Source organism: Falco naumanni, chromosome Z, assembly GCF_017639655.2.
Source record: "Falco naumanni isolate bFalNau1 chromosome Z, bFalNau1.pat, whole genome shotgun sequence".
NCBI lineage: Eukaryota > Metazoa > Chordata > Aves > Falconiformes > Falconidae > Falco > Falco naumanni.
The window spans coordinates 62,516,305-62,530,846 of record NC_054080.1 but is presented as its reverse complement, the minus strand read 5'-3'; the positions used below and the strand labels follow the sequence as shown (position 1 = coordinate 62,530,846).

Here is a 14,542-nt window from a genome sequence, read left to right as displayed (position 1 = left end):
GAGACAAGAATTGCGGTTTTTTTCCTTTGTTGTTTGACCTGATTTTTATGGAGTTCCAATATTAAAGTATTTTTCTTCTGGTATTGTTCATATAGAAGTAGATCTGGCAACAGATCACTCTCAAGACACAAGGATAGACGCAGATCCAGAAGTCCCCTGAAAAAACGGTCTAGATCTAGGGAAAGGCAGAAATCAAGAAGTCGCTCTCATTCTCGGTAAGTTCCGTTCCTAAGAAGTGAATTATTCTTAGCACACAGTACACAGTTTTTTAAAAAAATCTTAACAAACCTTTTAGGTGATGTTAAAGGGTGGAATCTCTAAATGCTTTAGCCTGTCCCTAGGCTTTGTCTTTGGGACAAAATAATAGAAAGCAAATTTTAATGCTGAATATACTGGTTTTGGCTGGGATGGAGTTGATTTTCTTCATAGTAGCTTATACGGTGCCTATGGGGGTTAACCACCACATTGAAGTACGTAGATTTTGATAGTCTAGTCTACATTTATACCAACGTGCAAGCTGACTGAAAACAGGTAATTTTAATTGCCAGGTGTTAACCAGTAGATCAGGAATAGTCTGTGTAGTTTGTGCAGCCCACAAAAAAGCAGATGATTCTTGATTAGTCTATATCTGTTGAGGAGGCTGGATTTAAGCTGAACTTGATCCTGCTTTCTGAAAACATATACAGTTTTTGTGCATGAACTTGTCTTATCACGTTTGCCGTGCTCCTATTTGCCATAACTGCTGTGGGCACAAATACATGTGTCTGTTGCATGGCATATGTGCATTTCAGGTCTTAATACATCTATATTTACCTACTCAATTTTAAGTCTGGTCATCTAATTATTGAACTGTGCATTTGCAACAAGATAATAACATAATTTTCTGAAGGATGAAGTAGTGAATATTCACAAAAGAAAAGTACCTACGAAGGTAGCTTCATGAGTAGAAGTCTTGGTACTTTTCTTTTTTTCATGTCTTACTCCTCTGATTCATTTAAGGGGAGCTTCCTACTTAGGTTGTGCAGTTGCCTCTTGTTTTTGAGGGGAAGTTTTGTGGGAAAGAGAACTGTAGAGATCTGTGGACCTCAGTGGAAACAGGAATAGGCTACATAGCTAGCTGGGCTTTGTTGATGGATCCTTTTGATTCTTGGTTGCTGTTGGCTGTGGCTTCTTGAGATACCTGCTTACTGGAAAGTGCAAGTCCAATAAAATCTCTGTGATAAATTGACTGGAAGGCACTTCTTGGGTCATTGTGAGACTCTTCGCTATTGCAGGAACTGCGTGCTGTTTCATCATCTTTATTTTATATTCCTTCTTTGAGACTTCTAAAGAATTATTTGCCAAAACCTGATGAGAACTAAAGTTGTCCAGTCACAGAACATGCAACAGCCTACTATTTATTAGCAGTTGAGAGGATACAGCCAAACACTTCTTCCATTGAAGAAAGGGGGGGGGGGGCTGTGCTTTAGGACTCTTCATGTGTGAAGGAGTCTCTTTGAGAATCTTTAAAAATCCTGGAATGGGTACCAATACCAGTAGACACAGCAGCTTCTGTCATCTGGTTCTCTTGTACATGTAAAGGCCTGCTAATCAACTTCCTTTCCTGTACTTTCTCCTGTTTCTCTCTCTGAACAGTTGTTCATTTTCCTATGTCTTAAAGGCAGGTCTAGGAGTCCCGTGTCTGTACAATCGAAAGAAAAGATGGAATCTCACACTTCCAAATAATTCTATATGAAAATGTAATCTTCCAGCCAAAGCTGTGAGCTAATCAGTTTTTGTTTGGCTTGAACAACTAGAACATCAGTTGTAATTTTCCTCACTCTTCTTTTTATGAACATGTATAATTCTGCCTGTCCCAAAGAAGCTGACTTGTTATCCTTGCTTCTGTTTATACTGCATTAACAATTTTTCAATAAGTTTTGAATTCCTAATGACATTACAGATGATTGTGTTGTCTTGATTGAGTTTTGAACTTACATTTGTCTTTTGAGGGGATTTGTTTAGTGAAATTTTACCCTTGTTTTTTTATTTCTGTATATTAATTGTTGTTGGACTTCCAAGCAGTTCCAGGTTATCTGTGTCAGGGAACATTGTAAAGAATTCTGTCAGTTGGCTGTCATTATTCATGTGGGGGGTGGTGAATCTGCAGTCCATTTTATGTGGACACACCTGTAGTAAAGAGTGGGTTTATGATTGCAGAGTTTGCCTTACTCCTGAAAAAAAATGTAGAGAATTTATGTATGTACAATAACATAAATGTGGGGTGAAGAGACTTACTCTTTCAAAGTGTAATAACATCGCTCTGAAGATTTTAGCCTCCCCTTCTCCGATTTGGTTTCCAAATTTTTCCTAGCTATATAACCTTTCCCTCAGGGTGAACAGGGGTGGAAGATTAAAATTTTGAATATAATTTTTCAGCAGATGCATACTTTATCTTGAGCAATTAATGTATGCAAAAGAGTTAGTTGTAATTTTAATTGGAAAGTTCAAAGGTGAAATGATGGATTTGTGTTTGGCTTTTCACAGGGACAAGAAAAGAGACAAAGAAAAGGTCAAGGAAAAAGAAAAGGCCAAAGAAAAGGAGAAAGAGAGAGACCGAGACAAGGAGAAAGAGAGAGATCGAGACAAAGACAGGGACAGAGAGCGAGAGAAAGAGAGAAACAGGGAGAAAGACAGGGAGAGAGATAAGGAGAGAAACAAAGATCGAGAGAGAGTCAAAGACAGGGAGAGGGACAGGGACAAGGAGAAGGACAAAGACAAGGACAGGGAAAAGGAGAAAGATAAGGAGAAGGAAAAAGACAGGGAAGAGGTAGACCAGAACAAGGAAAAAGAAGGTATTGAGAAAGAGGGAGAAAAGGACAGAGAGAAGATAAGGGACAAGGAGGGAGATAAGGACAAAGGAGGGGACAAAGAGAAGGACAGAGACAAAGAAAAGGAAAAAGATGGGGATAAGGAGAGGGAGAGAGAAAAAGAGAGAGATGATAAAAAGAAGAAAGAGAAGAGATCCAGGACACCCCCAAGAAGCTATAGCTCTTCAAGAAGATCTCGTAGCTCCAGCAGGTTTGTTTAGAATCTTTTCATGCTTTTTTTGACTTGTCAGTTAAGTGAGGCACCATCCTAGTTTTTCTATATCAATATCACCATGTCTCTCACTAATTAAATATGTGTTACTTTTTTTCTGTAGATTTTCTAAAAAGTAAAATCTATTACAAAGAACTCTGTATGATGCCTGATAGATCATGGTTTCTTGTTAGGCTGCTGGTGCTTGCCTTTCACATAACCATATAGTATAGTCCTTGAGGACAGTAAGTAGACGGTTCTTGTGCCGTTTCTGTGCACTGGCTGCATCCAAAAGTTCTGATAAAGCAACATCACACATATCTTTGTCCAGATGAAAGTCTGAGTCCCTCTTTACATAGTTCCTTGCTTACTTACATACTATGCAGTATTGGTTTGTAGATCTTATGAACAGTTCGGTGATAGTACTTGCCACTCTTCAGCTGGATGGATGAACAGCAGGAAGCAAGCATGTCACTTGGCTGGCTAGGCATTCAGAAGGTGAATGTATCTCAGATGGAAGGCAAGGATACCTTGTTTAGCTGATTAGATGGACAGGTGTAAGTAAAAAGTAACATTCCTTAATGATGCTGACAGTAAACAGGAAAATGTTCAAGTTAATGTAGCTGTTACTTTTGCATCCAAGGGAGGCTACGCTGTGTGGAAGCCTGGTTAAATCCAGTTCAGCAAAAGGAGACTGTGAGACTAATTATAAGCTCTGTAAGTGGACAAGCTCAGGTTCATTCTGAAAGCATTGCAGCTGGCTTAAGTTCAGAAGCTTTGGTGGAAAAAGTCCTTTCTGAATACCTCAGGAAACAAGGAGTTCAGTAGTACCACATGTCAAATTTAAATACCAAATTTATCTGTTACCTTGAGAGACTGAAATGCTTCATGAATTGGGAAAGGTTCTATGTACTATAATAATTATGCCGGAAAAAAGAAAAATTTTCAGTCCTCAAAATTCAGGAGTTCATGGTTCATACAAGGCAGAAAGGAATGTAATCGTTTCTAAACATTCTGTTTGTGTTGTGTGAAATGTCCATGTTGTTTTGGTGATTTATGGGCAAAATACTACGGCTGCTTTAATCATATGCATCTTCCTGTTGTAATGTATTTTTAACATTATTTCATGGGTTGAAGACCTACACAGAGTAGAGGTAGTTCTGCCAGCTCTGAAAACAAAACATTTTTTGTCTGTAGGCCTCAGGAGTGTTGAATTAGATAAGTGGAGAAAAAAGATTTAAAATTTTGACAATATGTACCTTATATAAGAACCTTGGTGGAAGACCCAATTCTTCAAATAAAAAGTGTGGTTACTTGGATGTTACCAAAAATTCATACTCTAGTTTGCAACAATTATGCTTTGCTTTAAGGATCTTGCTATATAAGAAAGTGCCATGGAAGGCCCAAATGCCGTGTACATGGGCAAGGATTCTAGTGAAAATTAGTGCATCTCTTCTAGTGGTCTCACAGTACGAAACCCTACTTCGATATGAAGTTAATTCTTTTTATACAGATGTTACTAAACAAGGAGAGTGTACTTTTGAAGATGGAGGATGAGAGAAATGCAGGTTTTCACATGCATTTACAATTCTTTCTTCAGATATAGCATTATCCTTAAAGTATCAATACTGGGTCCAGTACTGTTGAACGTCTTCATCAGTGTCCTAGACAGTGGGACAGAGTGCACCTTTGGCAAGTTTGCAGACAACACAGAACTGGCAGTAGAGGCTGGTACACCAGAGGACTGTGCTGCTGTTCAGAGAAACCTTGACAGACAGGAAAATGAGCTGACAGGCATCTCATGGAATTGAACAAAGAGAAATACCAAGTCATGCACAGGCAGGAATAACTCTGTTGCAGCAGTACAGCATGGGGACTCTCTGGTGGGAAGGCTGGCTGGCAGAAAAGTACGTAGAGCTCCTTGCAGCCAAGGAGGCCAGCAGTATGTTGAGCTGCATTAGGCAGTCTGGTGAACATGCCAAGGAAGGTGATTCTTTCCCACTCCTTGTCACTGGTGAGGCAACATCTGAAATCCTGTGCCCAGATCTGGGCTCCCCTTTACAAGAGACACACAGGCATATTGGAGTGAGTCCAGTGAGGGGCCACAAAACTGACAAAAGGGCTTGGAGCATCTGTCATACAAGGAGAGCCTGAGGGAGCTGCAGCTGTTTAGCCTGGAGATGAGAAGGCTGAGGGGGCATCTTACCAGTGCGTATGAATACTTGATGGGAAAGTGTGAAGAAGACAAAGCTGGACTTCTCATTGTGGGCCAGTGACAGACTAAGAGGCAGTAGGCATCTAGTGACGTACAGGAAGTAAAGGCTTTTTTGTAATGTTTAAATTATGTTTTTTCTCAGCAAACTGGAACCATTTACCCTGAGAGACTGTGCAGTTTCCATCTGTGGAGACATGAAAAATGTGACTGGATGTGGCCCTGAGTAATCTGCTCTAGTTAGCACTGTTTTAAGGTGGGGGAGGCTGAGGTTGGACTAGGTCTCCAGAGGGCTCTTTCAACCTCAGTAATTGTGTTATTTTCTGAAAATCAGTTGTGAATAGTTAGGGCTACAGTGTCCCCATTAGCTTGCAATTAGGGGTATCTGTTTACTTTGGTGGCTGACTTAGCCAAGTTGAAGTGCTTACAGACCTTTCTAGAGAAGATGACCCAACAAACTGGCATTTCAGCTGCCAGTTTTACAGTGCAGCACTGAGTTGGAACTGCTGATCCTTTTCCTGATGAGTGTAAAATATTGGACAAATAGTCATCTTTTTGGAGAAGGGATGAAGGTGGAATAGGACATACAGGACCTTCTAAGAATTAGGTGGCAACTGACCTTGCTTTACTGACAGACAGCATGCAAGTGCTGGAGATCAGATGGCTATTGTGATTCCTAGCTGAAGGAAGAGACACAGACCAGAGGAAGAGGAGGATGTGGCTCCTTTTTCAACGGGCATCTACAGGCTAGCAGAGGAGATAGGTACGGAGTGTTAGTTCCGTGTATGAATTAGAAATACAGGATCACTATCAAAGTATTCAGCCTTTTTTTCCCTCTTAATTTTTGCTGTATTAGTATTACTTAAGAGCATTAAAAATCAGGTACACAAAAAACTTTATATAGACTAATGTAATGGAGATGGGAACAAACTGTCAGACACAGTTGTAGCTTTTCAACTTGAAGGACAAAAAGCAGAAACTGAAAATCAAATTTTATGAATAAACAGTTTCTAGTTTGAACACAATTACTAAGGCACTTGGTTACTCACTGATAAGTATGCTAGAAAGCAGAATAAAGTAGGGATGTGCTCACTGTAGGCCAAGTGGGAGCACTGTCAGAATAATATATCAATTTCCAGTATCCTCATTGGAAAAAAGGTAGTGATAAATTTGAAGATGTTAAAAAAAGAGATGCATACTAACTAGTGTGCAGCTGATCAGTGATTCTGTTATTTTCTGCGTGATTTTGAGGCCACTTTATATTTTTGTTTACCAAAGATTGAATCAGGCTTAAGAGCTAGCCGCAAAATAGTTAAGAAATTTTGTCCTATGCAGCTTCAGGAGGTCACGGGCAGAGTATCAATCCAGATAGTGATAACTAGGCATATCTTACTATATCCTTTTGTAATTTATCTAATAACAGGTGATTTCTTGGTCTTTCTAAATATTGAAGATAGAGATACTCACACCTAATGGTGTGAATTGCAAAAGCTGTTATGCCTAAGTGTAGCTTTTATGCCATGTCTTGAAGTGCCCTCTGAATTAGTTTTTAACTTCCCTGGTTTTCTTTGGCCATTCTTCCTGTCCACTTTTCCTGCTCTGTGAAGAGGTGATAGGAGAAAATTACCTGACTTTGACAGAGATAGGTTCTACATTTATGTTGAATGAAGCTTTACTGGCTCATTTTTTGCTTTATTCTAACATGTGCCTCATACATTTGCAACCAGTTATTTAATGTTTTGTTCTATTTGGGATCAGACTCCATAATAGTAACTTCAGCAAACTCCACATATCTGTGTAAAACAGTTGTTTTGTAAAATAATATGCGCTCTTCAATGTGTTGCAACACCTAGAAGTACAAGCATGTAAGGATAAACAAAACACTAAAATCTGAAAGGGTACAACCTTTTTTTTTACCCACTTCCAGCCTCCTCTTCCCCACAAAACTGAAACATACACATTTTTTTTTTCTGCTTTGTACAGTTCATATATTGCTGGTGATACGTAATGTTAAATTAATGATACTAATGATACTTAGTTGTTGTGTCAGATCATTTTAAGAGCTTTCTGGTTTTATCCAGTTCCTGAGTTTATTATTTTAATCCTTCGATGGTCTTGAATTTCTTGGTCCTGTAGAGAAAGGCGTAAAAGGAAGAGTAGAAGTCCCTCCAAGTCTCCTAAAACATCAAAAACAACAAAAAGAAAGTCTTCACGAACTCCTTCTCCAAGAAGGTCAGTTTTATGTAAACATAAAAGTTAATGAGCAGTAAAGGAGGAACCATTAATAGCATCTTCATTGTTTTGCTGCCTTTGTGCTAATCATCTCACATGGTTTCAGCTGCTTAGTACAATTAACTTTTAACTTAAACCAAACCAAGCCAAACCAAAAACCTTCATGGATATGAGCCTTGGTATGCTTTCAGCTGGAGAGTTTCGAATCTGTTAACAATGCAAATTCACTTCAAATCAATAAAAGCCCTTCATCAGATAGAGATTAGTTTGGATTTTCTCTTCACAAATACCTTGCATACTTGAACACATGCATTCTTTAGCTCTCTTCAGTCAAAAATCTCATTGTCTTTATGCAGGTTTTTTGTTAATATTTTGGGTTTTTTGGAAAACCCACAGATGAAAGTTGAGTTTGGAGTTAAATGGTTTGAAGGTTGTTGCTGTTGGATCAAATTCTGATTTGAGTAAAAAATGTCTTAAACAGAAACAAGAAAGAAAAAAAAAGAGACAGAGATACAAACAATGAAAGAAGAGAAAGAGAACGCTCCACCTCCAAGAAAAAAAGTAGTAAAGAAAAAGAGGGGAAGGAGAAATCTGACAAAAGCACCAGTACTTTGAAGGTAAGCAGTGTGACCAAGTGATATGCAGAGTGAAGTGGTGCTAGTCGAGCCATTGTTGAAATTCCCTCCCTTATTTTCTTTTTTTTTTCCTCTTCCCTTTTTTTTCTCCCATTTTCCTTATGAAATTACTACCATTTGGGTTTTGTCAGTTGGAGACTTGCAGTTGGTGTTAGTGGGCCAGTTTGATAAGCCCCTGTTTTTAAACTTTCTTGTATCTATAGGATACAAAATAGGTGTGTGAATAGGTTATGGAAACACTTGGTTTTGGTTTCTTTTTCCCGTTCTGTGTCATACGCTAGGACTTTACAGGCAGCAAATTGTGTAACTAAGGAGCAGAGTTCAGGGACAGCTTAGTTGTCAAGCTGAAAAGATTATTTTTAAAATGAACTTTCACTGCAGTTCAGCCTCTCCCTGGTTGCTTTAGTTCTGGTCTACCTATTGGATGCAGAAGAATGGCTGCAGAAGCGTGGCCTTAGAATCTCTGAAGATCTGCACAATCCTGGCCTGGTGTTAGAACAGGCCTGTAATCAGAACTGTACTGAAGTTGCTGTGCTGAAGTTAACAAGGAAGGTAGCCTTGAGCTATTCTTGAGTCCTGAGACCAAGTAATTATGTTGTGCCAACAGGCCGTGGCTGTAACAAGCTACAGCTGCTGGGAAAGCAGGTGCAGGGTCAAGAAAGATGGGGACCGGTATGGGAAAATAGGGAGTAACAAACTACAAGGCTGCAGCACAGCAACACAATTAGCTATGTGGATAGAATGCTTATTTTAGTCATGATCATTAGGGGTGTGAGAACCGCGCACGTTTAGAGACCACTAACCAATTATATTTCTGCTTTACGAATGTGCATGTGTATCGGTTCTATACAAGTAGTGTTAGAAACTGATAAAGTTGAGCAAGATGCATAACTCATATTGAGCGTCTTCTTGACTCTGGTGAACCCTTCTTCCAACAATTGGACTCTACAGGGGGAAAGTTGAAGAGTTGGGGAAGAGTGGTATGGACCAAGATAATCGTACTCTATAATGCTAAGAATATGATTTTTTTGTAAAATGATTTTATCTTTGGTAGGACAAAGATCACACTAAAGAGGATCAGAATTCAGAAACTGACAAGGAAGTAGACAACAGAGGTACACAAAGGACAGATGAAGTCAAACTACAACAGAATGGAAACTGTCAACCAAATGAAGAAAACCTCTCAATTAAAATGCAAGTGGTTTAAAGCAAAGAATGGACCTCTGATTCAACTAAGGAATGAAATCCAAAGCTTTTTATTTCCCAGAATGAGGAAGAAAATGTCAAAGCAATCAACCTGAACATGTTGATAATACTAGTAGCTCTTCCAATTCTTGTGATAGCTTTGTTGTCTTCTTGCTGTAAAGCGAGAGAGCACGGACCAGTAGTTATACCATGAAAAGGCAGATGCCATCAGAACTATTCATCTCTGAAAACCCATGCATTTCCATGATGGCTGTACTTAATTTGTAAAATGATTTGTGTTAAGTTCTGCCATAAGCTGTTACAAATAAGTAGAAACTGAAAGATGTAAACCTGTACTACCCCAAAAAAAGCTGAAGATATGCATTGAAGGTTGTTTCAAATACTGCTTGTTGATGAATTTTGTTTTGTTTTACATTGTGGGTTAAAAATCCACAAAAATCTTCAATGTGTACTGTTTGATGTGCTTGGAAATGGTGCATAAATATACACACTTTTGTTCGTTGTAAATGACAATTCTAAGGAAAGTTAAGTTCTTAAACGTAAACACAGTTTTATGGTTCTTGCGTTAAATACCCACTGGCTAGTATTTTTTTTTATTTGCTCAATGCTTGAGATTCTTGGGGTCTATTATTTAAAAAAAATCCTTACTAATACCCCTAAAATTAATATTTCTTTTTAAGTATTTGAACAATGCATGCTACTTTTCTGTTCCTAAAAGGAATATTGCCATGTTTTGGATAATAGTTTAGCTTAGTGGGTTATTTTAGGGCTGTTTTGTTTTGTTGTTTTCTTTTGTCCTTCCAGAAGTGAGCATATCTGTATGATATTATCAGAACTTACATCTTCGTTTTAAGCCGTACTGCAGTGTGTCTGTTCAGCTGCAAATAGTACAGGTGCCGTTATGAAAACAATTGTTTTTTTAATTTGTTTAAAAGAATATGGGAGCACAAGCAGAAGCTTTAGTGCCTTCTTAAAATGTGGTATTTTCTAGAAATATCTGTGCTATTACTCATTTTCAGCTAGATCTTACATGACCTCTGTTGCTATTTTGCCATCAACATACTGTAGACAAGAATGCAAGTGATTTGTCAGAACAGTTGTTTGATTCACTTGTTAAAATACTGAAGTTCCATTTTTACTTTTTATTTTTAGGAGAGATTTATAGGAAAAAGCAAAGATGCAATTTGGGGACCACTACTGTACGAAAGTAGTAGCTGAATACAAAGCATTTCTGATCACCTACATCAAAGACAGCCCTTTAGACATTTAATCTACATTTGGATGGCCTTAATTGTTACCTCTTCATCATCATCTCTGATACCTGTTGGGTGATATAAAAGGAATTGTATGCAAAGAAGGGGGGATAAATAATTTGGGGTAAAAAGTTCTAATTTACACAGGAATTATATGGTAGAGATTCTTTTTTCATTCTCTGGGGAGAAAGCATGTAAGAAGAGAGTGACAAAGCAAATATTTTTGTCAAGGTAAAACATGGCTTGTGTTCTCTGAATGAATTTAGTTGGTTACATGATATTTCTTAAGAGTCATGCGTTTAACACTTACTTATACCTAAAATTGAGTAGATTATTTTTAATACAACTTAATACAATCAAATGACTTAATTGCCTTACCTCATGGGAAGAGTTATTTCTTTCAGTTAAAAAAAAAGAAGCAAACAATAGCATATTGGCTATTTGCTTTCAGTTTGTTTTTCTTTTCCTTTGCATAGTTAATTCTTAAAAAAAAAAAAAAAAAAAAAAGCCTGTTACAGGGGATGAAAAATTTGCCCAATTCCTAAGGTAATGAAACCCAGTTTGATTGTGAAGCTGCTTAATTACTCTTCATTTTCAATAGGATTTAATGTTCTTGCCACTGTGTACATTTAAGACTATAGGAAATGCTTTACCATGTAAAGTATAGACAGTCATTTTTGTGATGTTTAAGCCACATGCTGTGGGCTGGTAAACAGCTTATTCTGATAAAAGAATGACAAATCTGTATGCTTACAGGAAGACTGTGAAGGATTGTGTCTCGCAACAACAGCTGTCTTATTTATGATGTGTAAGTAGCATAGAGCAAAGAGATTGTTTGTATACTTGTTATCTTTGGTACCATTTCACTAATAAAATTAAGTATTTTAGAGGGAAGTTTCTGCTGGTACATACTTATTAAAGGAATATATTTAGTTGATTTGGTCTTATTCACGCAGCTTCTTTGATTTGAAATGTGGATACCAGTGAAAATATACATGTATTATTTCTTTGAAAAACTTTAGTTTCTCCTTTGAGAGGAGTTAGAATTCTTGCAGTGTATCATGTTTCAGCTGAAACTAGTTTGATTTCTGGAGTTCTGTTTTCCTGAAATTGCATGGCTCTATTATGTCAGTTACTGAATATGTAAAGGGTTGTGTACAGTTAGCTAAGAAGCATGCCTTTGGAGATTTGGATGGCAGCCGTACCGGTTAACTTATCACAAGTGTAAATCCATATGCAGCACCTTGTTATGTTGTGTGTAAATTAATGGTTCCCTTACAAAAAGTTTTGTTTCTTTTTTAAGAAGGCAAAAAAAACCCAAACAACAAACCCATCAAACACACACTTCTCCCCACCTTTAGTCATATTTTCTTAGAAATGCTGTATTTTCTGGTTTTGCTTTGTAAATACTGTGCAGGTCTGTGAGGTACTTAAGTTCTGTCTATTCATATTAGGTGTTTTACAGTTCCCCTCTTCCTAAAAAGCCACTCCTAGGGATCTACTATTCTGTAAAATCCCTGTCTCTTCAGAGGGTAGCTCATTTTTAAGCTGGTGGTGTAGCACAGTAATGAAGTTCCTGCTTCCTCCAACAGGATTGTGTACATCACCTGTTAAATGTGTCCATCTTCCACCAGATGTCTATTGCCTTCATCGTTAACATGTTTGCGTGCTAAGCTGCCACATCAGATTATTTGGGTTTGCACTTTGAGATTCAGCTGAGTGGAGGTTTTGAGAACAGTGTAGTTTGTGATTGCTCTATTGTTTTAAATATAATTTTGAGTCAGCTTTTGTTTGAAAATGTTGTGACTTGTAATTGCTAAGAAAAGTGATGATATAGTGCCACTTTGCTCAGACCATGTGAAGCACATATGTGCAAGCTTCCATTAGTGACCAGTTATTTCACAACATTGTTTCTGGATAACAGATAGGATTTTTCTTTGGATTTTGAAAGACGGTAGCAGAAGACAGCTGCTAGCAGATGAAGCAGGATTCCAAGCTTAAAACAGAGGTGATTGTGACATCAGTTCATCAAAGTCAATAGCTTTACACAGGTGTGAGGGGTGAAATTTTGTTTGCATACAGTGATAGTGTGGTATGTAAAAAAAATACTGGTTTTCATATTTCAGAATTAGAAATAAGAGAGGGAAAAAGCACTTCAGTTGGAAACTAGAAACATCTGAAGAATACCTGAGAAATCGGTGAGATGTGGGTTCTGCCTACTTATTAGTCACTTGCTCATTTTTTTGATGGTGATTTCGGATGGGTTCACCTGAACTAGCTTTGCATTAGCTGGGTAACAACAGCAACCGATGCACAGCTTGGTTTCTGAAATGAGCTGTGGCCGCTTGAGTGTGTTTATTCTTCTGGAAAGTAGGTAAATTCTGTAGTTTAGCATGCTTTGCATTGCTTGCTAGTGTTCTCTGGCCCAGTTACGTCTAAGGCAATACCTGAAATTACTTTGAAACGCTGCAAATCTGTTTGTTACATGGTAGTTTCTCTATGTTCCCCTTAGCTCGTACTGATGCTTTGTAAGTTAGCAGATTTAGGGATTTCTGTGATTTTCTTTTGATCAGAAGCTATCTCTTCCTTAGTAAAGGCTGCTTTGTATGATACAAGTTACTGTATACTTCATACCTGTCCTTATAGCTGCGTTACCTTTTTCATTCATGTGTGACCGTTGCAAGCAGTAATGCCATAATGATGTATGTATCTTCAACTTTTAGGTCTGAAGCATCTCTGCATCACTGTCTTTTTGTTAGTTTGTAATGAAACAAATTTAGAGTTCATGTATTTCAATTTTGGTAGCCATTCTCTTGAGGAAAAAAGAAGATAAAAGATAAAAACCAGCTTGAATTTTGTAAATGTTAGCATGAAAATTGCGTTATAATGGTGAAACAAAAAATCTTAAGGATATGAATTCTGAACAAGGACTTGCAAACTGGAGCGTATTATGCTTCCTGCCTGCCACTTGGTGGTACTTTCAGTTTTGTAGCAGTCTGTTATGCCTTTGGTGTTGTCATAATTTTAGAAGTGAGAATTGGGCTTAGTGGCACAAATGCTGGGATCTGTAAATGGCTGAAATAATGTAAATCAGTAGGCAGTTAGTTCAGGGAGATGTTTTTTTTTTCACCAGAGATTGGAGTGTGGACAGTTGAAGTTTGTAGGTACCATTATTACCTAAAGAGAATCTAAAACTTAATTTTATTTGCTAATATGTAAACAGAAAAAGAGTTTTCAGCCTGTATGTTAGGTTTATTTTTATATGTTGAAAAGTATAATTAAAATAATAAAAACACTGTACAAAAGGGAAATTTTTTTATGTACGAGAAATACACTTTCAATTGTGTTCAATTTTAAACTTTTAAAAAATGTCTTTGCATGCAGTGTTTATTTCAAATTCAAGAGTGTTTCATTTGTAGGCAAGTGCTATTGCTGGATCTGAGCACATTAATATGGGGATTTCTTCTGTATTCTTTTCAATATAAAACAGCATAATAAACTTGTCTGACAATACATGAAGCAGCTCCTTTTCCCCTTATTTGAGGAGACACAACTCAAACAATACAGAACTGAAGTGTTGAAATAAATACTACAGTTGAGGAGCTATCTGTGAACTTTATTTTTCAGTTATTTGGTATTTTTTTTACTTAGTGACACTTTGAGTGTTAAGCTTTATACAGAACATGGACAGCAAAAATTAGCTGTTTATATATTTTCTTCTGGAAATACAGTGCCAACTTTGACACAAGATAAGGGATTTTTGGTGTACAAAGTATGCTCCATACTAATCTCATTAATGAAATTATTGTTCTCCCATTGAAAAGGTTACATTTGTCTTTTTTGACCTGAAAGACTTACCAGCAATGGGAAAAGAATAATTTAATCTTCCTTTCATTCAGTCCTTGATGTCATTAATGAGGCTGCCAGTTAAGTAGCTTTCTTAA

The 14,542-nt window shown here is 37.4% G+C and overlaps 1 protein-coding gene across 5 annotated transcripts in view; it reads left to right on the top strand.

Annotated features, from left to right (window-relative positions):
* SREK1 (splicing regulatory glutamic acid and lysine rich protein 1) overlaps nucleotides 1-14,111 on the top strand; it is a 40,113-nt gene extending 26,002 nt beyond the window's left edge. For 4 of the 5 annotated variants that reach the window (XM_040580911.1, XM_040580915.1, XM_040580913.1 and 1 more), the window contains 5 exons: nucleotides 96-215; nucleotides 2,527-3,060; nucleotides 7,409-7,504; nucleotides 7,986-8,121; nucleotides 9,194-14,111. In XM_040580911.1, the coding sequence (XP_040436845.1) occupies nucleotides 96-215; nucleotides 2,527-3,060; nucleotides 7,409-7,504; nucleotides 7,986-8,121; nucleotides 9,194-9,346 (1,039 nt within the window). In that variant the 3' untranslated portion in view covers nucleotides 9,347-14,111. Of the gene's footprint in view, nucleotides 1-95; nucleotides 216-2,526; nucleotides 3,061-5,907; nucleotides 7,505-7,985; nucleotides 8,122-9,193 lie in introns of those variants that run through there. The other variant, XM_040580912.1, reaches the window with a different exon arrangement.
* The last annotated feature ends 431 nt before the right edge of the window (nucleotides 14,112-14,542 follow it).